Source organism: Octopus sinensis, linkage group LG13, assembly GCF_006345805.1.
Source record: "Octopus sinensis linkage group LG13, ASM634580v1, whole genome shotgun sequence".
NCBI lineage: Eukaryota > Metazoa > Mollusca > Cephalopoda > Octopoda > Octopodidae > Octopus > Octopus sinensis.
The window spans coordinates 9793345-9819977 of NC_043009.1; the positions used below are offsets into that span (position 1 = coordinate 9793345).

Below are 26633 nucleotides of genomic sequence, written 5' to 3' on the forward strand. Positions count from 1 at the left end.
CACACACTCACATATATATATACATATATATATATATATATATACATATATATATATATATATATATATATATACATATATATACATATATATATATACACATATATATATACATATATATATATACACACATATATATATATACATATATATATATACACTCACATATGTGTGTATGTATATATATATATATATATACATATGCACACACACAAATGTATATGTGTTTATGTATGCAAAGGTGTGTGTGTGTATATATATATATATATACATATATGTATACTAATATAACACATTCAACAACAAACACACATGCACACACCTACACACACACACATGAAGCAACCTGTTTCTAGACACTAACACATCATTAACGACGTGGTGGTATGGGAGGTGGAGGTGGCAGAACCCTTGCTGGAACTGGGGGAAGCGAGGAAGGAGGTCGAGAAGGAATCGGTGGAGGGTCTGGTTTTGTATTCTGAACCTTTACTTGAGAAGTAGTAGAACTAGTAGTGACGGGATTCAAAGTTGCTGTTGGCAATGGTGGGGGCGGTTGCAAAGGGCATGTTTTGAAATCATCTGACAGTGTTTTGGCATTGCCGTTGCCGTTGTTATCTTGGCCAACATCATTTGAAGGTTGGCTGGGTTTATTCACAGTTAGATCCCTGCGAACTGGAACTGGAGGCGGTGTTGGGAAGCTGATGTCTGATGGTTTTGGAACAACTTCTGGAACCATAGCATCCATAATATTGGTTGATGAATTCTGAGACATCGGTGCTAATGGAGTTGAATTGGTTGAAGAATCAAGTGTCATCTTTTGGAGCATGTCATTTGTTTGCTGTTCTATCTGGTTGGTCGATGACATCATCGTTAGGTTTTCAACGCTAGCACTGTAAGGGCGATTTAAATGAGACGCTTCATTCGTATCTGATTTATCATCAGGGGCATTGTAAGTTTGTAAACAACCAGTTGTTTGGCTACGGGATATGCTGGTCTGGGTTGCAGTAGCTCCTAGATGAAAAAAAATAAAAAGATATATATGAATAAATTAATAAATAATTACAAAAACACATAATATGTAATATACTGATAAAAATTTCTTAATTTGCATTCATTATACAAAATTATTTAAATACTGATTTCTTTCTAGGCACAAATGTTAATTTTCAAAGAGGAAGTGATATAACCGTTTAATGTAATTTCCAGTATATCACTGGTACTTATTTTATTGTACTCTAAAGGAGAAAAGGTAAGTACCAACTGACCTCTCTGCTATGTTCTGAACTAAAGAAGTGAAAAATACCGAATCTGGTTTATCTCTTTATCATCAATACCAATGTAATTAAACAAAAAATACTCAAAAATAATTAAGCATGAAAATTTGCAGTAATTCTTCAACATAGATCTGAAATTAATACAAAATTAAACATTCTTGCTGTACAAGAGCAGAGGATGGCAAAATATTGTAGAAAATCAGACAAAATACTTTATAGTATTTATTTACATTCCCTCATGGTTCTACATTCAAATCTTTCTTGGGACTGATTTCTTCTTGTATTTCTAAGGATCAATTAAAATGACTATGGTCCATTTCCAAAATATGTGGCCTTGCACCAATGTTGGAATTTACCGTTATTGTAGGTGAGTAACTCCAGCAATCCTTTGTTAAAACATCTAGTGTCCCAGTCAGTCCAATTATAATAAAACTAACAAATCTTGTAACTACTAGATGTGCTATTACAAGATGGACTTAGACAACTAAGACCTATGCTGTCGTATCAACTAACATTGGTCAGTTCTGTTTGAGTAACACATCTTGTATCTGCAAGCAGTTTTATAGTAATACCCTTCAAGAACCCTGTTTTAACACACAGTCCTATGTTAATACATCTAGCAGTCCCAGTCAATTCTGTATTAACACACCTCTGGTGTAGAGGTAACCAATTGGATTTGTATGAGAAACTGCTGAGTCCAGCAAACCAGATATAATTCGGGCTGATGCAGAAATATCTTACATACAAGACTTTTATGGATTCCATGGACAGCGAGGCTCACCAATGGAGAAGTTCTTAAGCAGATCAGGCCGAAAATGTCGCTAGAAGCTAGGATCACCAAGCATAGATTGGCATATTTCGGTCATTTTATGCGGAGAAAATCCCTGGAGAAGGACATCATGCTCGGAATGGTCAGTGGCAAGAGAGGAAGAGGCCGACCAAGAACCCACTGGATTGACACCATCAAGAGTGATACCGGAATGGACATAGCCAATCTGAAAGAAGTGGCCCAGGATAGAACTGACTGGAGGACACTGATCCAACGAGTAACCGAGAGTTGACTTACACTGAGCGGATAGATAGATAGATAGATAGATAGATAGATAGATAGACTCTGTCATATAATGCTCCAATCAAATTGCTGTTCAAAGTTTCTCTGGAAATGTATCTGGTAATTACATACAAAATAATAACATGATGGGACCTCAGTGTACAAAATACTATATTTATGGAATCTTGTTGTAGGAGCTTAGTGACTGAGCACAATTTGTGCTTGCCTAGATAAAATGAAATTGAATTTAGGATAAGGAAGCAGTGTTCTAACATTAATGTAGTTTCAGAAGCTATGTGGGTCAGATTAGAGATTATGAACTCAAGCTGAGCATTTTAAGTGCAATGTGTGATTGGTTGAGTAGTGGGTATAATATATCTGTAGATAGCTGCAATGATTAATGTGAATTGTTTTAGATGGTTAATAGCAAAGAGACTAAGAGTCAAAGTAAGATTATCAAAAGTAAACTAATGCTTAATTTGACTAAATTAATAAATGGTAAAATGGCAAAATCATTAAAGCATTGAATGAAATGCCTTGTAGCATTTATTCTAGTCTCTTGTGTTCTGAATACAAAACTCTGTCAAGGTTGATTTTGATTTTGATTCTTCTGGGAGTTGATAAATAAAATTGACATCTGAGGCTGATAAAAAAAATGTGTGGTACCTTAGGAATCTATTAAGGTACCACATGATACCTTCCAGCATCTCTTTGTGTTCTGAGTTCAAATCCTGCTTTGGTCTATTTGGGTAGTAAATCTCATCGGTCATCCACTTGAGCCCTATTTGTTTTATAAGTTTTAGTCAGGTGGGAAGGTAGTGCCCATGATCCATTACAGGACCCCTGAAGCTGGTGGGTGGAGGAGAAACGTACAAAGGCATCCTCAAACTGGAAGCCTGTTCCAAATGCTTAACATTAAAGGCAAGGTGGTATTAAACTAGGTTGACAGGTTAAGTCTATCATCCAAGGTCCTTGGGTCCCTTTAGAGGGGTTCAAATTTGCTGAAAGCATTTATATATATCACCGAATGTGGTTGATGCCAGCACCCCTTCCCACAAAAGCAGCTCACGACATTTGTGCTGTGCATGGAGAGGGTACCATAGCTGAAAGAACAGCTCACGATTGGTGTGCCAAGTTCAAAAATGGAAATTGTGACCCCAAAGAAGTACTTCGTTTTGGCCATCCAGTTGAGTTTGATGAAGAGCAATTAAGCCAACTTTTGCATGAAAATTCTCGTCAAACGACAAAGGAACTGGCACAGAAAATGGAATGCTTCCACACTGCTGCCAGTGGCACATAAAAATGTGTGTCTTTGTCTATACATTGCATGGTGATTATTATACTACAAGTGAGGTTGTTTGTTTACAGTCGTCCATGAAAAACATCTCTAGTTATGGCAAAATATTAACTTCCTTGGAATCAGATGGGGATTCGTGACAGGAAAGGTATCTGGCTGTAGAAAACCTACTTTAACAAATTTTATCTGACCCATGCAAGCATAGAAAAGTAGATGTTAAATGATGATGAGGATGAGGATGATGATGATGATGTAAAAATCAGATAACGTTGAATAGTGACACTTCCAAACATAGGATACAGGATATAGTTGTGTTTGTTAGAATAATTCCCACTTAGCTCAGTAGCAGATTGTTTACTGTAATTCTAGAATCAGTGTTCTAGTTTCTGTTTCTAGAGTTGGAGGTGTTAAGTAACAAATATTTGAGGTCAGAGATGCTGGATGAAAACATTGTGCTGAAGTTTCTAGAGCAGTGATGTGTTTAAAACCAGCAAGGAAAACAACTAAATGATTGATTTATTCAATCAATAGATAAATTAGTAGATTGTCCAACCCATGCCAGCTTGGAAAGTAGACGTTAAAGGATGCTGATGATAATGATAATGATGCATTTAGATTTCACAGTGAAAGAATCACAAAGGCTTGTCACTCTGTCAGTTATGATGATGAATATTCCACTTGATTTTATCAACAGAGCAGCCTGCTTGTGGAATTAATGTGTAAGACATTGAGCACACCACAGACATGCATATCCTTAACATAGTTCTCGGGGAGATTCAGCACGATACACAAAATGTGACAAGGCTGGCCCTTTGAACTACATGTACTCCATCAAAGAGGAAAGAACTGATCTCATATATTTAATTACAAAGTATTTGGCAACTGCTAAGTTTTTCTAATTACATGTCCAGTTCTAAGAATATGTGATCAGAAAAAGCACCATCCGAACGTGGCCGATGCCAGTGCCGTCTTGACTGGCTTCCATGCCGGAGGCACCAATCCGATTGTGGCCTGGCACCTGTACCGGTGGCATGTAAAAATCACCCACTACACTCACAGAGTGGTTGGCATTAGGAAGGGCATCTGGCTGTAGAAACACTGCCAGATCAGACTGGAGCCTGGCGCAGCCTCCTGGCTTCCCAGATCCCCGGTCGAACCGTCCAACCCATGCTAGCATGGAGAACGGACGTTAAACGATGATGATGATGAATGTTGCAGTAAAGAATCTCCAGATGGATTCTTCAAGCTGAGCCATCTGGCAGGAGATTCAGGAGTAGATTAAGAATGAGGTGATTGGATAATGTCCATGTAGGCCATTGTGGGATTTGAATTCAGAATACAAAGAGCTGGGCTGGAACAAATACCACAAGGCATCCAGTCTGACATCCTTACAGTTCCACCAAACCACCATTTTGGCTTACTTCTTTTTTTTTCTTTATTGACTTCAGAAGAATAAAAGACAAAAATAAACCTCGATGGGAATTAAACTCAAAGCACAAAGAATGTGATGTTCTGAAGACTCTGCCAATTTGGCATCTAAACTGGTAAATAATTCAATTAATATAGAAATTAAACATGAAAAAAACAAAAAACAAAAAAAGCAGAATTAGATAAAGTAAAATGTAGTGAGGACAAAATAATGTTTTGATTAATTGAAATTATAATGAAAATAAAATAAACCCCATTAGTGTTAATGACAATTGTAGATGAAGTACAAGCATAGCTGTGTGGTTAAGAAGCTTGTTTTACAACCATGTGGTTTTGGGTTCAGTCCCACTGCAGTACCAGACCAACCAATGTCTTGTGAGTGAATTTAGTAGATGAAAACTGTGGAAACCTGTTGTGTGTGTGTGTGTGTGTGTGTTTGTATTTGGCTGTCACCACTGCCGCCATCACCGCCACCACCACGACCACCACATTATAACCAGTGTTAGTTAGTTTATGTCCCTGTAACTTAGCAGTTAGCAAAAGAGACTGATAGAATATGTACCAGACTTAGAAGACAAAATATGGGATAGAATTAGTCGACTAAAACCTCTTTTGGTACTACTCTTGGATGGTTGCTGTCCAATGACTGAAACATGTAAAAGATAAAAGGTGAAAAACAAGAAAAGCAAAGTCAAGAATTCCAACATTTAAAGACATGCAATAAGGAATGAGTCTGATCTTTGATAAAAATGGTGGCAACTGTGGATATGTTTTGACATTAATAGACCTCCTCAGTGAAGTCTAACATGTTTCCACAACACCAGAGAATAATTTGAAGAGGATATAGTTTTTGTGTGAAAATGATTATTTACTGATGAAGCAATTTAGATTTCTGTTGTGTCTGGGGAGAGTCATTTCCTTTTTGTGCCTTATAATCTAACACACTCACCGGTAAAATTTCCACTTATTTCTTATTTTTATTTTCCTAAAATTTTCGTTGCGTCTTGCAACCTTTTCAATAGTCTTGACTACAAATGGACAGAGTCAAGACTATTGAAAAGGTTGCAAGACGCAACGAAAACTTTAGGAAAATAAAAATAAGAAATAAGTGGAAATTTTACCGGTGAGTGTGTTAGATTATAAGGCACAAAAAGGAAATGACTCTCCCCAGACACAACAAAATATGCTTCAAGACACGAACTCACATAAAGAATCTTGCAAACCAAATCCAAAAACAAAATACAATTTAGAATTGACATTGGAAAATTTCTCACTTTTGTTACACTTTCTACTTCTCCCCTTATTTGAAGGATGCACACCAAATATGAACTGAAAAATTATTTACTTTCATCAAAGAAAACAGCAATAACTATGAAACTAAAAAAGCAAACAACTCTGTACCAACCTCCAGTAGTTGTGGTTTGGTTCGACATTAGATTGTTTAGCATTTTCTCAGCACTACTGGCATCAGTAGCATGACAATGGTGCTGTACGTTGACTGGGGAACTAATACTGGAGATCTGAAAAATATAAATTGAATATAAAAACAGTAGCAATTTTAGTCAGCTGTATTGAAAATATAAATCTAGAACAAACAGGAATACTGTTATAGTTGTTCCAATGTACATAGGGACTATAGAAATGATACAAGGATTATGAGGGGGTGCTGGAAAGTTCCTGGCTTTGGGTAAAAGAAAATACAGGAGGATCAGAAAATTATGATTTTATTGTGCATTATACAAAAGTGAGGTGGGAAATTGGGAAATGGAGAGATGTGGAGGAAGATTTTCATCAAGAGAAGAAAAAGAAAAAGAAATCTGTGCGTGTGTGTGTAGAGGTATAAATGTAGTGGAAGTGAGAAATAATTGAACAGGAGATGTCAGTGTGAATAATGAAGCGTGAGTGGAGGTAAAAAGATTAACTGAAAGATGACGAAATGAAACACAAGAAGAAAATAGAGCAAACACAGAAACATCAAGAAATACTGAAAGGAATCAGAAAGAAATACTCTAATTTCTTACAAATAACAAGCTAGCTCATTAATATTACAGGCAACAATATTACAATAAAATAAAGCAAAATATAAATATAGCTTTTATCGCATTAAGAAAGTTTAAAAAAGACAAAAAAAAAAGGAACCATTACCTTTGATGAAGAAATTGGAACAATGTTTTCGGTTTTGTTAGGCTCTGAAAGCATACAAGAAATAACTCAGGTGAACATGGATACTTTTTTACTCTTTTACTTGTTTCAGTTATTTGATTGCGGCCATGCTGGAGCACTGCCTTTTAGTCGAGCAAATCGACCCCCACAGGACTTATTCTTTGTAAGCCTAGTACTTATTCTATCGATCTCTTTTGCCGAACCGCTAAGTTACGGGGGATGTAAACACACCAGCATCGGTTGTCAAGCAATGCTGGGGGGGGGGGAGGGACAAACTAATACACACACATACATATATATACATATATACGACGGGCTTCTTTCGGTTTCCGTCTACCAAATCCATTCACAAGGCTTTGGTCGGCCTGAGGCTATAGTAGAAGACACTTGCCCAAGGTGCCATGCAGTGGGACTGAACCCGGAACCATGTGGTTGGTAAGCAAGCTACTTACCACACAGCCACTCCTGTGCCTATAGGTAACAAAAGTTTAACAGTTATTAGTAGCAGTTCAATTACAGCCACAACATTTTCTATTTGTGCAAAGAATATTACCCAAATTGCAGGCACTAACTTTTTTTTCATGGCAATTGAGCAAGTTTATGTTTTATGAATTTTAACTAGATCACTTGTAATTTCCAGCAGAGATCTGAAACCGGAACCTTTGGGTTGCATTAATACTTCTCAACACCCATGCCTATAAGGGCACCGAAGCAGCAAATGTCTTATGAATTTTAATGTGTATTTTCTTAATCTGACGTAGACCAAAAGTAGTTTACGAGGAATCACTGTCATCATCATCATCGTCAATGTCATCATTGTCACTGCTGTCACCATCATCATCAATGCTATCATCATCATTTTCATCATCATTTAATATCCATCCATCTTCTATGCTGGCATGGATTGGATTCTACCTTCTTGTTATTTCTATCTTGATTCGTCAAGTAGGATTATCTACTACACTGGTTACAAATGGCTTAAACCTGAAGATTCACCAGAAACTGAGGTAACGAAAGCAATTATGTCATCAACAAGTTGTTTTAACCATCTAAAAACATAAAAAATAAGACTATTAAATTCACTTTTCATTTCTGAAGGAGTCAAAATTTTCATTGCATACCTGTGACCTGCTTACTGACACTTCTCCATTACCAGATCAAAATTACTTGCTCAACAAATCAAATGAAGAACTAAGAAGCCCTAGTTATTTAAAGAAGAGCAAAAAAGAAAACATGGTATTTTGTGCCCATCTTAAAAGAGTTAGCATTACGAATGAATGGATTAGGGCAGCAAGCTAGCAGAACTATTAGCGTGCTGGGCAAAATGCTTAGCAGCATTCCATCTGTCTTCAGTCTCTGAGTTCAAATTCTGCTAGAGCTGACTTTTGGGGTCAATAAAATAAGGAGTAGATGAACTATGGGGTCAATGTAATCAACTTAGCACGTCCCCTGAATTGTTGGCATTTGGCCAAAATTTGTAACCAGTATGAATGAATGGATTCTTTCAGAAATTGAAAGCTGGCAGGTAACCATGTGGTTTCAGGTACAGTCCTGCTATGTAGCACATTGGGCAAGTGCCTTCTTCAATAACCTTGGGTCAAGTAATGCCTTTGATTGAATTTGGAAGACTGAAATTATATAGAAAGTCATCTTATATATGTGTGTATATATATATATATATATATATATATATATATGATTGTTACCAGCATCACCTTACTGGCACCTGTGCTGGTGGCACGTGTAAAAGATTCGAGCGAGGTTGTTGCCAGTGCCGCCTGACTGGCCCCGTGCCGTTGGCACGTAAAAGCAACCACTACACTCTTGGAGTGGTTGGCGTTAGAAAGGGCATCCAGCTGTAGAAACTCTGCCAGATCAAGAGTGAAGCCTGGTGCAACCATCTGGTTTGCTAGTCCTCAGTCAAACCGTCCAACCCATGCTAGCATGGAAAGTGGATGTTAAACGATGATGATGATAATGATGATATATATATATATAATCATTGTTTAATGTCTGCCTTCCATGTAGGCAACAGTCAGATGGTTTGACAGGAGCCAGCCAGGTAGAAGACCACCCCAGACTACTGTGTCTGTTTTGGCAAGGTTTTTATGACTGAATACCCTTCCTAACACCAACCACTCCACAAATTATATATATATATATATTATATATATATATATATATATATACATATATATATGTGTGTATATATATATATATACATATATATGTGTGTGTGTATGTATATATATATATGGATATGCCCTGATGTTACATGAACCAGTCTTCCTACCTCAGTGTAAAAACAGGCCATATGCCCCAAGTATAAGCTCAGAAAAAGAGAGGAGCAGGTGTACATAAACCAGCAAGAGGCAAGGGGAGACTACTGCTGTATCTTTCCAAGAAAAAACATGAAGTTCAGACTTTTCTACAGAGGCCCATGATTGCTGATGTTAATTTATCCTTTTGGGGGTCGATAAATTAAGTACCAGTTGTGTACTGGGTTTGATGTAATCAACTATTCCCCTCCTCTAAAATTTCAGGCCTTGTGCTTATAGTAGAAAGGATTATAATTATTATTTTAAGGCAGTGAGCTGGCAGAGTCATTAGCACTCCGGGTAAAATGTTTAGCAGCAATTTCATCCATCTTTACGTTCTGAGTTCAAATTCCACTGGGGTTGACTTTGCCTTCCATCCTTTTGGGGTCAATAAATTAAGTACCAGTGAAACACTGGGGTTGATGTAATCGATTAGCTCCGTCCCCCAAAATGTCAGGCCTTGCTTTATTATTTATTTCTTTATTGCCCACAGGGGGCTAAACATAGAAGGGACAAACAAGGACAGACAAAAGGATTAAATCAATTACATCAACCCCAGTGCGTAACTGGTACTTAATTTATCGACCCCGAAAGGATGAAAAGCAAAGTCGACCTTGGCGTATTTTGAACTCAGAACGTAACAGCAGACGAAACACCACTAAACATTTTGCCAGGCGTGCTAACGATTCTGCCAGCTCGCCACATTGCTTTATTATTATCATTTTTATTATTATTATTATTATTATTATTATTAATAGTAGTAGTAGTAGCAGCAGTAACAGCCACAGTAGTATAGTAGCAGAAGTTTACCTTTTGGTTTAGGTTTAAATGGTCCGGAGCTGGGTCTTGGTGGTGGTTTGCCTGGTCTTTGTGGAGGAGCTCTTTTCTGTTTAAAACACAAAAAAGCATCTTCATGAGTACATGTTTAGAACTGCCAAACACCTCTTCAGCTTTTATATATATGTATATATATATAGGGAGAGTTTACGTAAAAAACAAAAGACGAAGACAGGTGGTGTACAAAACAAACAGATGTATTAGCATAATGCTCAGGAATGTAAAAAGTCTTTTACGTTTCGAGCCTATGCTCTTCTACTGAAAGGGACACAGAAAAAACAAGGAGAGAAACTATATTTATATAGTTACTCCAAATATGAACAAAGAGAAAGCACAACAATGCGAGGATGTGGAAGAAGTACAGTGTTATTGGACACTCAGGAAAGGAAAGAAAGAAGGAGGATTAAACGTTTCGAGCGGAGCTCTTCGTCAGAAACATAGAAAAAGGAATGGTCCAAGGAAGGGAAGACAGAGGAAGAAAATCACCAATGATACACATGTGGTCATATAAATATATATATATTTTTATATATATATATATATAGATAGATAGATAGATAGATAGATAGATAGATAGATAGATATCATTGTCATCATTTAATGCCTGCTTTCTGACTCTTATTTCTAGCAATGCTGGTGCTGACTTGCACCGTTAATCACTTTAGTGACGATTGTACTTGTGTCTTTTGATTGTAAATTGCAAATAGCCACTTTAATAATTTATGAGTGGCTGTGTGGTAAGAAGCTTGCTTTCCAATCACATGGTTCCAGGTTCAGTCCCACTGCATGGTACCTTGGGTAAGTGTCTTCAACTATAGCCTTGGGCAGACCAAAGCCTTGTAAGTGGATTTGGTAGATGGAAACTGAAAGAAGTTTGTCGTATATATATGTATTTGTGTGTCTGTGTTTGTCCCCCAAATAGCACAGCTCCCATGACTTTTGGAAACATTTTTTCATGCTAAGAGTTGCTGAAGCATGGAAAAGACTGCCGGCATCAGTTGTTAGTTGTCGGAGCAGTTTTATCCTTCAAAATTTCCATGCTTTCTGAGATTCGCCAACACTACACCTGATTTTCTCACTGTTCACTTCCCAGATATTTGTACATAACTGCATATGCTTTATATGCACTTTTGACTAGTTGTGGTGCACCTGAGCACTGCATACAATAATTTCATTATTATTATTGAGTGAGAGAGCAGTTCATGCCATCAAAGAGACACTGGGATAAAATATACGAAGCCCAATATACCCATCATGACTACTCGTCTGATAAGGGTACATCAGGCACATGCATCACAACCATATGTGCGCGACATGGTGATCTCATATCAAGATAAACAGCACATGACCTTGCAGGTGGGGCCCAGTTAGAATTTTCTTCGGGTCAAGTAGCCCATCCCGCTCAAAAGGTCCCTGAATAAGGGTTGTTTAAGGATGTTGAAAGAACCACCCATGTTTCCAGAGGTGAATTATTCAAACCCCAAAGAATCCCTCTCAACACATGGCTATGATGCTCCCCCACTACTTCTGCTTGTGATCAGAGATGCACATATTGTCAGCCACTAAGGGACATGCTCAACTGGTTAAGGTCAAACAACCGACAAGCAAATCTGTGGTATTGAGCAGAATATTTGCTGTAGCCCATCTTTTATACCAAGACAAAACAAAGGGCATCCAGCTGTAGAAACACTGCCAGATCTGACTGGCCTGGTGCAGCCTTCAGGCTTCCCAGACCCCAGTTGAACCGTCCAACCCATGCTAGCATAGAAAGCGGACGCTAAACGATGATGATGACTAATTTTTAAAAATGTGAATAAATAAGCATCTCACCTGACAGAGTAATGTGAATGCTAAAAAGTTAATAATCAAAGGTGTAATTACCTGTGAAACACCATCTGTGGCATTAGATTTACTTATTGCAATAGGAAGAGGCGGACGAGCAGGTGGATGATCAGGCCGGGTAGGTTTATCAGAAAAACTGTCATCAGATGCTACAGGGCTGACACGATCTGAAATAGAAATGAATTTTAGTATAAGTTAAGCAGAGACAACAACAAGAACAAAAAAAGAAACCTGCTAGAAATAGCAGTCAAATTTCTTCCTGATTACTCCTTACGCCTCATCCTCAAAGAAAGAAGGACACAGTGGATTATGCAATCCTAAATACATCTTTTAACTTATATCTTTTACTTGTTTCAGTTATAAGACCGCGGACATGCTGGAGCACTGATTAAAGAACTTTTAACCAAATGAATTGACACCAGCATTTTGGTTTTTTTCTTTTTTCCAAGCCTGGTCTGTCAATCAGTGGTGGGAGGCACACACATATGATAGGCCTCTTTCAGTTTCCTACCAAATTCACTCACAGGGTTCTGGTTGGCTTGAGGCTGTAGTAGAAGACACTTGCCCAAGGTGCCAGGCAGTGGGTCTGAACCTGGAACTATGTGGTTGGGAAGGAAATTTCTTACCACACACCCATGCTTCTAGAAAATCCCAAAATAAAAAGATGAGCTGGTCAAGGCTGGAACCCTTTTGATCAGAGTTTACCCACCCTACCTACCATCTCAAAAAAAGAAGGGAACATTGGAACATATAGTCCTAGACACAACATGTCTGGAAAGCAAGATAGAATGGGGAGTCAAGGAAAGATCCAAGCTAATGGAATGGAAATGGTAGATGGACAATTGATGCAAGAAAGGAAGAATGTCTTCTTACCAGAAGATGGTGTGCTTGACCGGGACCATGTAGGTAGGGATGGAACGGATAATATTAAGTCTTGTGGTTCTACAACATCAAAATCAACATTTCCTGGGAAAAAAAAAAAGGAAATGAAAAAAAAAACAGATTATTGATACTAAAATACATAAAAAAAACTATATACAGGTGCAGTTGTGCCGGTGAGGTAAGAAGCCTGCTAAGAAGGTGGTGAGCTGGCAGAAACGTTAGCACGCCGGACGAAATGCTTTGTGGTATTTTGTCCGCTGCTGTGTTCTGAGTTCAAATTTCGCTGAGGTCGACTTTGCCTTTCATCCTTTCGAAGACAATAAATTAAGTACCAGTCATTAACAGGGATCGATGTAATCGATTTAATCCCTTTGTCTGTCCTTGTTTGTCCCCTCTATGTTTAGCCCCTTGTGGGCAATAAAGAAATAAGAAGCCTGCTTTCTAACAACATGGTTCAGATCCACTGTCTGACACCTTGGGCAAGTGTCTTCCACTATAGCCTTAAACCAACCAAGGTCATGTGGGGGGATTTGGTAGATGGAAACTGAAAGAAGCCCATCGTGTGTGTGTGTGTTTGTATGTTTCTAGGTAGATGTTTTGGGCACTGTGCAAACCTATTTTTACCTCTGGGAAGAGGTGGTCCCTATTAATCTAGCCTTTATCCTTTGCCTTGTCCAGCATAAGAGGCTCTACCAGAAACTTGTGCCCCACTGGTACAGCTCTGAGGGTCATTTAGGCATGCAAGCCACCATATCACAACAAAGACTGGATCTTGTGGTGGTTGTATGTTAAAGGCAAAGTTCTGGTTGGTTAGCTTCTCTGGTTGTGTATAGACGATAGCGAGATACAGAGATGGCGTCGTGAAGGAGGCTGAGTGAATAAATACAGAGTTTTTTGTTTTTCTTTTTATCATGGCTTGTGAACGATTAACCCTTTGGCATTTCAACAATTGGCCATATCCAGCCAAAATAGTCTACCAGCTTTGGTTAAATCTGGTCCCTCACACCTACCCTACAATGTCATTCTCAAGATAAACAATTACATCTTCAAAATCTTGAAGCTTCAAGATAATTCATGATTTATTCAAAACATGGGGGACAAATAAGCATGACTTTTTGACAAAGTAATCTGAATGCTGAAGGGTTAAAATGATGATGGTAAAGGCCATGTGATATTAGGGGTCACAGTCATGGTGGTGACCACAACACCGTTACTAGAGGTAACATTGACAGAAGTGATGATGATGATGATGATGATGATGATGATGATGATGATGATGATGATAATGATGAAGAGATGATGATGATGATAATGATAAAGAGAGGATGATGATGATGATATCTACAGTAAACTAATTACCTATTTCTTTACTACCCACAAGGGGCTAAACACAGAGAGGACAAACAAGGACAGACAAACGGATTAAGTCGATTATATCGACCCCAGTGCGTAACTGGTACTTAATTTATCGGCCCCGAAAGGATGAAAGGTAAAGTCGACCTTGGCAGAATTTGAACTCAGAATGTAGCGGCAGACGAAATATCACTAAGCATTTCGCCCGGCGTGCTAACACTTCTGCCAGCTCACCGCTTTTTTTTTTTCTTTTCTCTCTTTAATAAATTCTTGTTATTTTTTCGCATTTCGTACCATTGCATCATCTTTGGAAGTAAAATTTGGTCAATATGTGTTTCTTTATTACCCACAAGGGGCTAAACATAGAGGGGACAAACAAGGACAGACAAACGGATTAAGTCTATTACATCAACCCCAGTGCGTAACTGGTACTTATTTAATTAACCCCGAAAGGATGAAAGGCAAAGTCGACCTTGGCAGAATTTGAACTCAGAACGTAACGACAGACGAAATACGGCTACGCATTTCGCCCGGCGTGCTAACAGTTCTGCCAGCACGCCGCCTAACACAGTAAACTATCTACAGTAGACTAATTACCTTCTAACAAAAATTCAGTGTGGAAATCATCGCCCAGCAGGTTACTAATAACTGGCTTGTATAATGCTTCGGCATTGGCATAGCACATTTCTATTTCTCTCCACAGAGTCGTGTTCCAATTGGGATTCTTCAGTTTGGCTTTTAAAATATGACCTTCCATCTAAAAATGACAGAACACAACATTACTATTAAACACATACACACACAGATATATAAATACATTTGAAGTCACTACTTCTCCAAATATGCCTCGACAGAAATTACATAATTCATGATAATTAATTTTTTAAAATCATAATTCCTCATGATTAAAACTACAATTATGCGATGTCAAATAATCTACTTGTCAACAACATAATGCAGATATTATTATTATTATTATTATTATATTATTTTATATACATACCATTTTACGATCATAATCAAGAGCCTTCAAACAACTTTTCCCATCTTTATAAACCAACCATAAAGTGTTCTTGACAAATCTGTGAATAAATTAAGCAAAAACATATTTAAAGCAAGCGTCTTTCGTCTTTGACCCGTACCTTTTTTTGTTCAATTTACTCTTAGTTTTTTTTCTAAACTACCTTCAGATATTAGTACAACATATATATATATATATTCAAGAAAAGCATAACTAAATGTATATTGGTGTTATATATATGTATTATTCTTTTACTTGCTTCAGTCATTTGACTGTGGCCATGCTGGAGCACCGCCTTTAGTCAAACAACTCGACCTCAGGACTTATTCTTTGTAAGCCTAGTACTTATTCTATTGGTCTTTTTTGCTGAACCGCTAGGTTACAGGCACGTAAACACACCAGCATCGGTTGTCAAGTAATGGAGGGACAAACACAGACACACAATCATGCACACATGCATACATATAATCATATATATATATACACAACAGGCTTCTTTCAGTGTCTGTCTACCAAATTCATTCACAAGGCTTTGGTTGGCCCAAAGCTATAGTAGAAGACACTTGCCCAAGGAGCCATGCAGTGGGACTGAACCTGGAACCATGTGGTTGGTAAGTAAGCTACTTACCACACAGCCACTCATATATATATAAAATATGTGTGTGTATGTGCATTGATTAACTTTTCATCACACACCTAGTTGGGGTCTCTCCCTTCCACAGGTTCCATCATTTGTAACTGATAGGCATTTCTATATATAGCTGTCCTTTATCCATATATATCACGAGACTAAACCAATTTAGTCTTCCTTCATACTACATCCAGTTCCTTTTATACCCAGTTTTTCTCTCAACATGTGTGCACTTTATTCACATCATCATCATCAACAACATTTAATGTCCGTTTTCCATGCTGGCATGGAAAACTGGCAGCTTGACAGTAACTGGCAAGACCAGGAGTTGCACCAAGTTCCACAGTCTATTTTGGCTTGGTTCCTATAGCTGGATGCTCTTCCAAATGCCAACCACTTCATAGAGAGTGTACTGGGTGCTTTTTGCATGGCACCAGCACCAGTGCTTTTTACATGGTACCTTGGTTTCAGGATCTTAGTTCTGTTGTGGTGGGCAAGTCGTTGATATTGCACACTCATTGAAGCATTCATTTTTGGAAGGGTTTCTGCATTAAGGGCCCACACCTTATAGCTTTTGATTTTAATGGACATGATGAGCAACACTACAATGGCTATTCTGTTGTATGTGGGGGCTAAGTTTATGGTACACAGAATGAAGAAGGATCTAAGTCATGAGACATAATAGACATCACTAGACAGACTTCTCCCCAACAACACTACACAAATTACAAAGCCTTTAGTGATTGCTAATCACAATGGTTAGTGCTATGAGATATTTTCACCATTTTTCGTTCTGTTCTGATGAATAAAAAAATAAAAAATTGAGTAATGCAGAAATTAGATAAAAAAGAGAAAAGACAGATGTGGTTGTGGGGTTAAGAAGCTTGCTTTGCAGACACTTGCTTTTGGTTTCAGTCCCACCGTGTAGCACCTTGGGCAAGTGTCTTCTACTATAGACCTGGGATGACCAGTACCTTGTGAGTGGATTTGGCACATGAAAACTATTGTGTGTGTGTAGTGAGGGTATGTGGTTTAGTGGTCAGAGTATTCAGCTCATGGTTGTAAGGTCATGGGTGTGATTCCCAGTGGCACATTGTCTCCTTGAGCAAGACACTTTATTTCATGTTGCTCCAGTCCACTGAGCTGGCAGAAACGAATTGTACCTGTGATTCAAAGGGCCAACAATGTCAACATTCTGTCTCATGCTGAATCTCCCTGAGAAGTATATTAAGGGTACATATGTCTCTGGAGTACTCAGCCACTTGCCAATTAATTTCATGAGCAGGCAGTTCCATGGATTGGATTAACTGGAACCTTTGTTGTTACAACTGACGACATGCCAGTTATGTACGTATGTATTCATCTATGTGTGTGTGTGTGTCTGTTTACATCACTGCAACTTAGCAGTTTGGCAAAAAGAGACAGACGGAACAAGTACCATACTTTAAAAGAAATAAGTACTGGAGCTTCAAGGTGGTACCCCAGAATGGCACCAGTCTCATGACAGAAACAAGTAAAAGATAAAAGACGAAAGATTCCTTCAATCTTCACCATTATTTTTATCATTGTTTGTTGACCTCCAAAATGAGGAAAGGCAAAACTGGCATTGACAGGATTAGAACTCACAGTGCTGACCCATTCGATCAGAAATGATAATGGCACAGTTTACTGCCATTATAATTCAACACAAAAAGTTGGCAAGCTGGCCAAATCATTTGCATACTAAACAAAATGCTTGGTTGCATTTCTTCTAGTTTTGCATTCTGAGTTCTGTCTGCCAAGGTCAACTTTGCCATAAGGTGGCGAGCTGGCAGAAATGTTAGCAAGCCAGGCGAAATGCGTAGTGGTATTTCGTCTCTCTTTATGTTCTGAGTTCAAATTCCACCGAGGTCGACTTTGCCTTTCATCCTTTCATGGTCGATAAGTACCAGTTACGCACTGTGGTCAATGTAATCGACTTAATCCCTTTGTCTGCCCTTGTTTGTCTCCTCTGTGTTTAGCCCCTTGTGGGCAATAAAGAAATAAGGTCGACTTTGCCTTTCATCCTTTCAGGGTCGATAAGTACCAGTTACGCACTGGGGTCGATGTAATCGACTTAATCCTTTTGTCTGCCCTTGTTTGTCCCCTTGTGGGTAATAAAGAAATAAGGTCGACTTTGCTTTTCATCCAATGACTGAAACAGGTAAAGAGAAAGGAAGGAAGATGCCACAAAGAAAGGTAAAACAATTTTGCTGTAATGTTGTGTAATGATATTTACCTGACCAGTAAGATTTCTCCGCATTCGGAAAACAGTGATATAATCTGGTCAACTAAAGTCTCTGCAAACATGTCAATGGTTTCTGATGATATAATAATAGTGCCATCAGGTGGGCCATGGGTGGCTATCACATCTTTTATAACTGTGTTCTTTTTTTCTTCATCTACTTTCTGATAATCAATGTCAAATAAGGCAATAACGGGTCTGCAAAGTTGAAAATTAAAAAGAGTATTAAGGTTTGCACAAAGCATTGTCTGATACATACATACATATATATATATAAAGTTAATCCAAAGATGAAAACACGAAGAGAAAACACAACAACGCGAGGACGTGGAACAAGTATAGTATTATTGGATGCTCAGGAAAGAAGAAAAGAAAGAGGTTTTAACGTTTTGAGTGAAGCTCTTCGTCAGAAACATAGGAAAAGGAAAGATCCAAAGAAGGGAAGACGGAGGAAAAAAATCGCCAACGGTACACACGTGGTCACATATGTGTGTGTTTATGTATATATATATATATACATCATCATCATCATCATCATCGTTTAACGTCCGCTTTCCATGCTAGCATGGGTTGGACGGTTCAACTGGGGTCTGGGAAGCCCGAAGGCTGCACCAGGCCAATATATATATATATATATATATATATATATATATATATATATATTTATACAATTAGGGTTATGACTTTTGTACAACCTAATAAACCTGTACTGTAATTCAATGAATAATTTCATAAAAGTCAGGAAACTAACATTTATTTTACTTTATTTGAAAATAAAGTCACCCCCAACTTATGAAATCGATCACCACTTTGATCCAAATCATGCAAAATTCTAGGTAGTTTCATAACGCCTGCTCAAGTTTTTACCAAACTTGGTGTGTTGACTCAATGCAATGCAGAAATAGTAAATCTGAAATTTCAGCTTTCTAGTTGAGGTAGTTTCAGATTTATGGGCTTTTAAAACTATAATCACTAGGCGGCACTAGATTCACACTTCAGTATTTCCGCTGCCTAAATCCTTGTAAATACAAGAGAGAGATGGAATGAAAGTGTATTTATACATTTTTAAGATTACTGAATTGAAATTGCTCTCTGCAAAGGTTCAAAACTAGGCTATTTTAAGACAGGGGCCACTACAAGCATTCGATAACATACAAAATTAAAAACAATACATATTTTTAACTTTATAGGTCTAATTCCAATTTTAAATAACTGTGTAAGAAAAACGGTGCTGAATGCTAGCAAATTTTTAAACATAAAGAATTAATATGTTTTGTTAGATAAAATAAATCGAAGCTGAAGTTTCTCCTTTTTACAAACATCATAAAATTTGTGAAGGAACTTCATTGCCCGTTCTCCACTCTGATTTGTTCTGGGATTTCCAGTTTTGATGATTCTCGACTCCAAAAGTTTTTTACAGAGTTCAATGCTTTTTTTATGAACTTGTAGGCTACCACATAAATTCTGATAATCATGTGCATTGAACATTTGGTCAGTAAACCAAAATTATACCCAGCTGTAAGAGATGAATCGACAAACATTGAGAAATAAAATTTTTTTCTCTGGTAAAAGAATAAATGCCAAAAAAAGCTAGTATTGCTCGAGAATTCCATCTTGCATTACTTAAGTAGGAAATTTGCTGGTTTCTTTAAAGAAACGAAAAACTCTGGTCAAATGAAATAGAAATTTCATGTCATCTCACTATCCTGCTGATTCAGTAATCTTTTCTTTACCATGGTTAAATTAGCCTGGAGTTTCTTGTAATTACTTAGAAGCTCTCATATGAATGTATATTCAATATTAGGAGATGACTTTTTTTCTCCAAGTTCGTTATCCATTACAACACGAAGAACTCTATCAAGGATATAATGCTGACAACCAATAAATTGTGGTTCTTTCAAACCCTTTTGAACAAAGTCTTTGCAACTGAATGACAATGCCATTTCTTTTCCCAGTGGTCACACACATTGTATCGGTGACAATCATCTTTACACAGTTCCATAAATTGTATTCATCTAAAACAGCTGTTTTTCCTTTCACAATAGTATTGGCTTTCCCTTTGGTAATTGGAATGCTTCTAACTTAACTTCTCCCTGTTCATTCTTTAAAACTAGCACTTGGTATTCTTGGTCATCAATACGTTTACCATTAAAATGCAATGACCAATTTTCTAAATGTAATGTTTTCTTCATTTTGTTTTTTTAGTTTAACAGCTTCTTTGATAGTCGATCTGTAAATACCAGATTGGGAAGGAGTCTCAATATTGATTCCATCTTGAGATAATTGTCGACAAACTGTTGCTGCTTTCTGGGTTGATAGCTTGGAAGATCGAGTGTGTGTCCGTGTGTTATGCACATGGCTGAGGCGGCGGTCGCCAGCTAATAAGTTCATCGTCCTCAGCGGTATCAAGCATGAGTGCATGTGCCGGTCGGTGCATAAACATGATGCGGTGGTCGTTACCACCTGTCGGCCCAGTTCCAGTTTTGCTATACTTCCTCCTTGTTTGTGTGGATTCTTCATTTGATTTTTTTGACTTTTGATATTCACTTTCAGTTTCAACTTCAGATGTTGACGATGACACTGGAGTTGTTCTGGTTGAAGTTGGCATTAAGGACACTTTTCTTCTTTTGGATGGATGGATAGTTTTAGAACTGGTTACCTTTCTAGTTACATAACCAGCCTGTCCCATGCTTTCAATTTGAAGATAATATAACCTTCTAACCTCACTGCACAGCCATTCACCATTTTCCTTTGTGACGTCAAAAATTCCTTTCAATGAATCATATTTTCCTCATTTTACACATTTATCGTAGGTATTCAGCACTTTTCTACTTTTGCTTGTACATTTTGAATTGATAAATATGGGAAATTTAATTTCTTTTGTTCTTTCTTTCTTTCCTTTGATGATACCTCCAAGGAACAGATAGCAACTGACAATTTGAAATTTCATTGGTATCTTTAAGTGGTTTTCCAAAGAATGCTCTTCTAGAGGAACAGGTCTTCTTTTCCTATGCGAGTCTTGAAATCGCATGAGATTCTTTGTCCAGAGTTTTTTGTTTCTTTGAGTGACATAAGCACTTCTCTTATGAGACATTATTTTAGATACTCCAGATAGATAAGCCTACTATTCTGAGAGACAGTTAATATAGTCAGAGTTTTTAGCATCAAAGAAACAAAATAGAGAGGAAGAGGATATATCTTAAAGTAGAGCCTAAGTGGTAACAAATTAAAAACTCTATAACTCCTAAACTACTTAAACTTGAAAGCTGAAATTTGAGATATACTGCTTCTGCATTGTACTGAGTCAGCAGACCAAGTTTGGTAACAACTTGAGTAGGCATTATGAACCCCACTAGAATTTTGCATGATTTGGGTCAAAAGTGGTGATAAGTTTCTTCAGTTGGGGGGGGGGTGACAATTAAAAAAAAACTTAAAATAAAGGTTATTTCCCCTACTTATATGAAATTGTTCATCGACTTGTGATACAGGAAATAGTTTACTTCCAAAAAAATAAAAACATCAACCCTAATATATATATATATATATATTTTTAGGCTACTTTCAAGCCTTCATCTTTCCTATCTCTCTCTCTACGAAATTTAACCTTAGGCTACCTCAAGCCGTAATCCTATCTTTTCCCATCTTTCCGCCATTGGCGGTGCGCCCCCCCCCACCACCACCAATACCGATGAACACTGTTCTCACCCCCACCACCAATACCGGTGAACACTGTTCTCACCCCCACCACCACCACCACCAATACCGATGAACACTGTTCTCACCCCCACCACCAATACCGGTGAACACTGTTCTCACCCCCACCACCAATACCGTGAACACTGTTCTCACCCCCACCACCACCAATACTGGTGAACACTGTTCTCACCCCCACCACCAATACCGGTGAACACTGTTCTCACCCCCACCACCAATACCGATGAACACTGTTCTCACCCCCACCACCAATACCGGTGAACACTGTTCTCACCCCCACCACCAATACCGGTGAACACTGTTCTCACCCCCACCACCAATACCGGTGAACACTGTTCTCACCCCCACCACCAATACCGGTGAACACTGTTCTCACCCCCACCACCAATACCGGTGAACACTGTTCTCACCGCCACCACCAATACCGGTGAACACTGTTCTCACCCCCACCACCAATACCAGTATACCCTGTTCTCACCATCTACACCGGATACGCCCTACTCCCTCCTCCTCCCCCCACTACCCCTTCTCCTCATATGCTTTCACTGTGAAAAGACAAGCTGCTAGCGCCATAGCTCAACTGCCCACCGATCTTTGCTTCCTCCTGACACTGCCTCAATCCGACCATCCCCTTTTAGTACCCTTCCGCCTCGTAATATCCTACGTTTTTTATTTCTTACGAACCTACACCAATCCTTCCTGCCATCGTTCCTCCTTACCCCAACCTTCCCCACTGGTTGCTCCCCTATACTACCCGCCTCAACTGGACCCCCCCTCCCCAACTCAACTCTAGAATATCTGTATTTCTTTCCTCTACCTAATTACGTTACTCAGTGACGATAACGAATGTCCACTGCTAACACCAGCTCCTGCCCACGGCGTGGTCAGGTTGGAAGAGAGATCAAAAGAAAAATACCACGAAAACTATCACCACAACAACCCTCCTCTTCTCAGGCGCCGAATCAACCCCCCCCCCACATCTCCTTCCCAGTTTTCAGAGTTGGCACTATCAATGTTGCTACATTGACAGGCAAGTCTAGTGAGATTGTAGAGATGCTAGAGAGAAGACAGGTTGATGTAATCTCTGGAGATATGCTGTGACTACAAAGACCCGGGCTGCTTTCTGCAGCAATTCCACATACCCCCTACCCATTCTAAGTACCCCGGATCCCCAAAGTACCCTGGATCCCCAAAGTACCCCGATCCCCAAAGTACCCCGGACCTCGTTGCCCCCGTGCCGCTGACACGTTAAAATGCTCGAACCGATCGTGACGATGCCGGACCCTCCGGCCCCTGTGCAGGTGGCACGTAAAAAGCACCCAATCCACTCACGGAGTGGTTGGCGTTAGGAAGGGCATCCAGCCGTAGAAACTCTGCCAGATTCAGACTGGAGCCTGGAGCGGCCCCTGGCTTCCCAGACCCGGTCGAACCGTCCAACCCGTGCTAGCGCGGAAAGCGGACGTTAAACGATGATGATGATATATATATTTCCTTTTTAAAGTTTCAGCTCAGAGCTGATAAAATAAGATAACAAAGGAAAAAATGGATGATGTTACAAAGAAACCAGATGTTATCTTATGGTGTGAAAGAAAGTAAACCTAGTCAACATGGATGGTGCTTGGAGGTCAAAGGATCAACTGTTGTAAAAACCTCCTCAAGGAATGTAAAGACACAGGCTGGAAAGCAGAGTATTTTCTAATTGAATTTGGATGTAGAGGAGTCATTGGATACAGCATGTCAAATGCTATTGTTGCCAGGCTAAACTCATCATAAAGCAAATACCATGATGAGTGATGTCCAGACTACAGCGGAGAAGGGCAATCCACCAGATTTGGTTAAAAACAGATGCTGAGCAATGGCTAGAATATGAAGTGGAACCTAGTAACCAGTTGATCTAGCAAGCAAGGCCTCATTTCAGTTGTGATGGGGCGAGGGCAGTGTGTAATGATGCCGACAAGAGGAAGGTCCCGAAACAGTGTGCATTCTCTCCTGATAACCCCAAAAAGATTGCTATCATCCAGTGTGCAGAGATTTCAACTGGTAGTTTTTGCATCTGTAGGTTGTTTGTGAAAACTCAGCTGTTTTTGCTGTAAGATGCAGTGGACTCATAGCTGAGTGCCTGAAAAATGCCTGATAGTTTCATTGGAGCCTTGAATATGAAATGTAATATGTAAATGTCTTAATTTCTTTTTTTCAGGAACCAAAATCAAATCAAATCAAAATCGATGAACATCAATGGAATTTGTAGTTTTGTGGCAGCAGTGCCGGTGGCACATAAGAAAACCATCCGAACGTGCCCGTAGCCAGTACTGCATCGACTGGCCTCCGTGCTGGTGGCACGTAAAAAACACCATCCGAGCGTGGCTGTTCGCCAGCCTCGTCTGGCACTTGTGTCCGTGGCACATAAAAAACACCATCCAAGCGTGGCCGTTCGCCAGCCTTGTCTGGCACCTGTGTCGGTGGCACATAAAAAACACCATCCGAGTGTGGCCGTTCGCCAGCCTTGTCTGGCACCTGTGTCGGTGGCACATAAAAAACACCAACCGAGCGTGGCCGTTCGCCAGCCTCGTCTGGCACCTGTGTCGGTGGCACATAAAAAGCACCCACTACACTCACGGAGTGGTTGGCGTTAGGAAGGGCATCCAGCTGTAGAAACTCTGCCAGATAAGACTGGACCTGATGCAGCCTTCGGGCTTCCCAGACCCCAGTTGAACCGTCCAACCCATGCTAGCATGGAAAGCGGACATTAGACGATGATGATGATGATGATGATGATGATGATAATCCTAAAATATTGAAATACAAGGTAAATGTACTAAACTCTTCCCTTGTATTATTTCTTATGACTTGCATTGTTTTGGCTTTAAAAAAAAAAGGGAAATAAAAATAAAGCAAATAACAGGAAGAATAGATGGTGGTGGTGGTGGGGGGCGTATGATGAACAATACCAGAAAAGGAGTATTTACCTGTGATCAGAGGTTCTCAGTTCAACTCGACTGTAAAGCAGTTGTTTCACAGGGACAAAATAAGGGTCTTCCACACCTGCAATCAGCAACAAACCAAATTAAATTAGGTGTGTGTATATGTGTGTATGTGTGTGTGTGTGTGGTATAAGTTCGGGAACAGGGGTGCAGGGGGTTCGACTGCAGCCCCTAAAATTTTTGGGGAGCAGTGAAAAAGCTTTGAACATTCTCCTGGAAAACTTCATCCTCAAAGCATAAGAGCTTAGAAACATTTTTGGACCGATTTGAAATATAACTTTCCCATTATTGGATTTATCTGATTTCATTGATGTACAAATATAATAATTATTATTTTACACCAGTGTTTGATTACAAGATTGAAAAAAACTTCACTTTGTTTGTAAACAATTTCGGACCTGGTTTTGTACCAACAAAGCAAATTTTGTTCCCACACTTATAGTGTGTAAATGTGTGTGCATGTGTGTGAGTGTGAGAATATATGTGTGTGAAAGTAAGTGTGTGTGTGTGTGTGTGTGTATTTGGCTTGGTTAGAGACTGAAAGCAACTGAGCCCAATGCAATCCATGGACCCATCAGGTCCTGTTAAACCAACTGAGCCATGCTAGTATGGAAACTAGACAGTAACCCTTTCGTTACTGTATCTATTTTGAGATGCTCTGTGTTTCTTTCAATTACTTTAAATATTCCTAGCTACATGGTTTTGGGTTCAGTCCCACTGCGTGGCACTTTGGGTGGGTGTCTTCCGCTTTAGCCCCGAGCCGACTGAAGCTTTGTGATTGAATTCGGTAGGCGGGAGTTACTGCTGTGTGTGCATGTGTGCGTATAGCTGCTCAGTGTCTCTCCGAAAGAGAGAGAGGGATAACAAAGAAATTAGTAAAATAACTTAGTTATCATTCAGTTAGTGTTAGGAACATAAATTGTGACTAAAGTTTGTTGGAAGATTTTAATTCAAAACTTATGAAAAACAAGACATTTCTACTCAGAGCCAGAGCCGGTTTCAGCTGGGTTGGTCACGAAAGGGTTAAATGAAAATGATGATGGTACCCTGCATGAATAAATACACACACACAAATGAATACAGTGGATTTGAAATCCAATATCTTATAAATCTCTTTTTCCTTCACAAGACACCCTTACATAATTAAATTGCAATAAACTGTCATATTAAAAGTGCTTCTAAAAGTCAATCAATAGACAAAATAAAAAAAATAAATAAACATAAACAGGAATTTAAGTGTTTAAGTTTCTACCTGATTTTGTAAGAAATTTTCTTTTCCGCCAGAGTATTCGATCGGTCCATGCAGGCACACGACATTTTTCACTGGTGTCGTAATCATCACTAAAGTTATCGTACTTATAGGTTGGTGCAAAATTGGTCTCACCTTCTTGGAAACCTCGGAAAACCTGTCAAAGTAACAATGAAGCGTTTCTGATGAAGCACAAAAAACCAAATTAGTTTTCCATATTTTCACAGTATTTCGTTATCACCAACGACCATCTGTTTCTAATTAAGGTAATGTTGTCCTCTTTGTCCAGTCATGTTTTCACAGAATATTGGAAATGAATGACACAGATT

General features: G+C 38.9%; 1 protein-coding gene across 2 annotated transcripts in view; it reads right to left on the reverse strand.

Annotated features, from left to right (window-relative positions):
- Nucleotides 1-226: 226 nt before the first annotated feature.
- Nucleotides 227-26633, reverse strand: part of LOC115218354 (synaptojanin-1-like) — a 142007-nt gene continuing 115600 nt past the window's right edge. Inside the window, exons 16-27 of one of the 2 annotated variants that reach the window (XM_029788115.2) lie at nt 26308-26461; nt 25041-25116; nt 18355-18558; nt 15449-15527; nt 15043-15202; nt 13084-13176; nt 12250-12377; nt 10342-10417; nt 7196-7239; nt 6456-6570; nt 5613-5696; nt 227-1011 (exon numbers count right to left, since the gene is read on the reverse strand). In XM_029788115.2, the coding sequence (XP_029643975.1) occupies nt 371-1011; nt 5613-5696; nt 6456-6570; nt 7196-7239; nt 10342-10417; nt 12250-12377; nt 13084-13176; nt 15043-15202; nt 15449-15527; nt 18355-18558; nt 25041-25116; nt 26308-26461 (1854 nt within the window). In that variant the 3' untranslated portion in view covers nt 227-370. The remainder of the gene's footprint in view (nt 1012-5612; nt 5697-6455; nt 6571-7195; nt 7240-10341; nt 10418-12249; nt 12378-13083; nt 13177-15042; nt 15203-15448; nt 15528-18354; nt 18559-25040; nt 25117-26307; nt 26462-26633) is intronic. The other variant, XM_029788116.2, reaches the window with a different exon arrangement.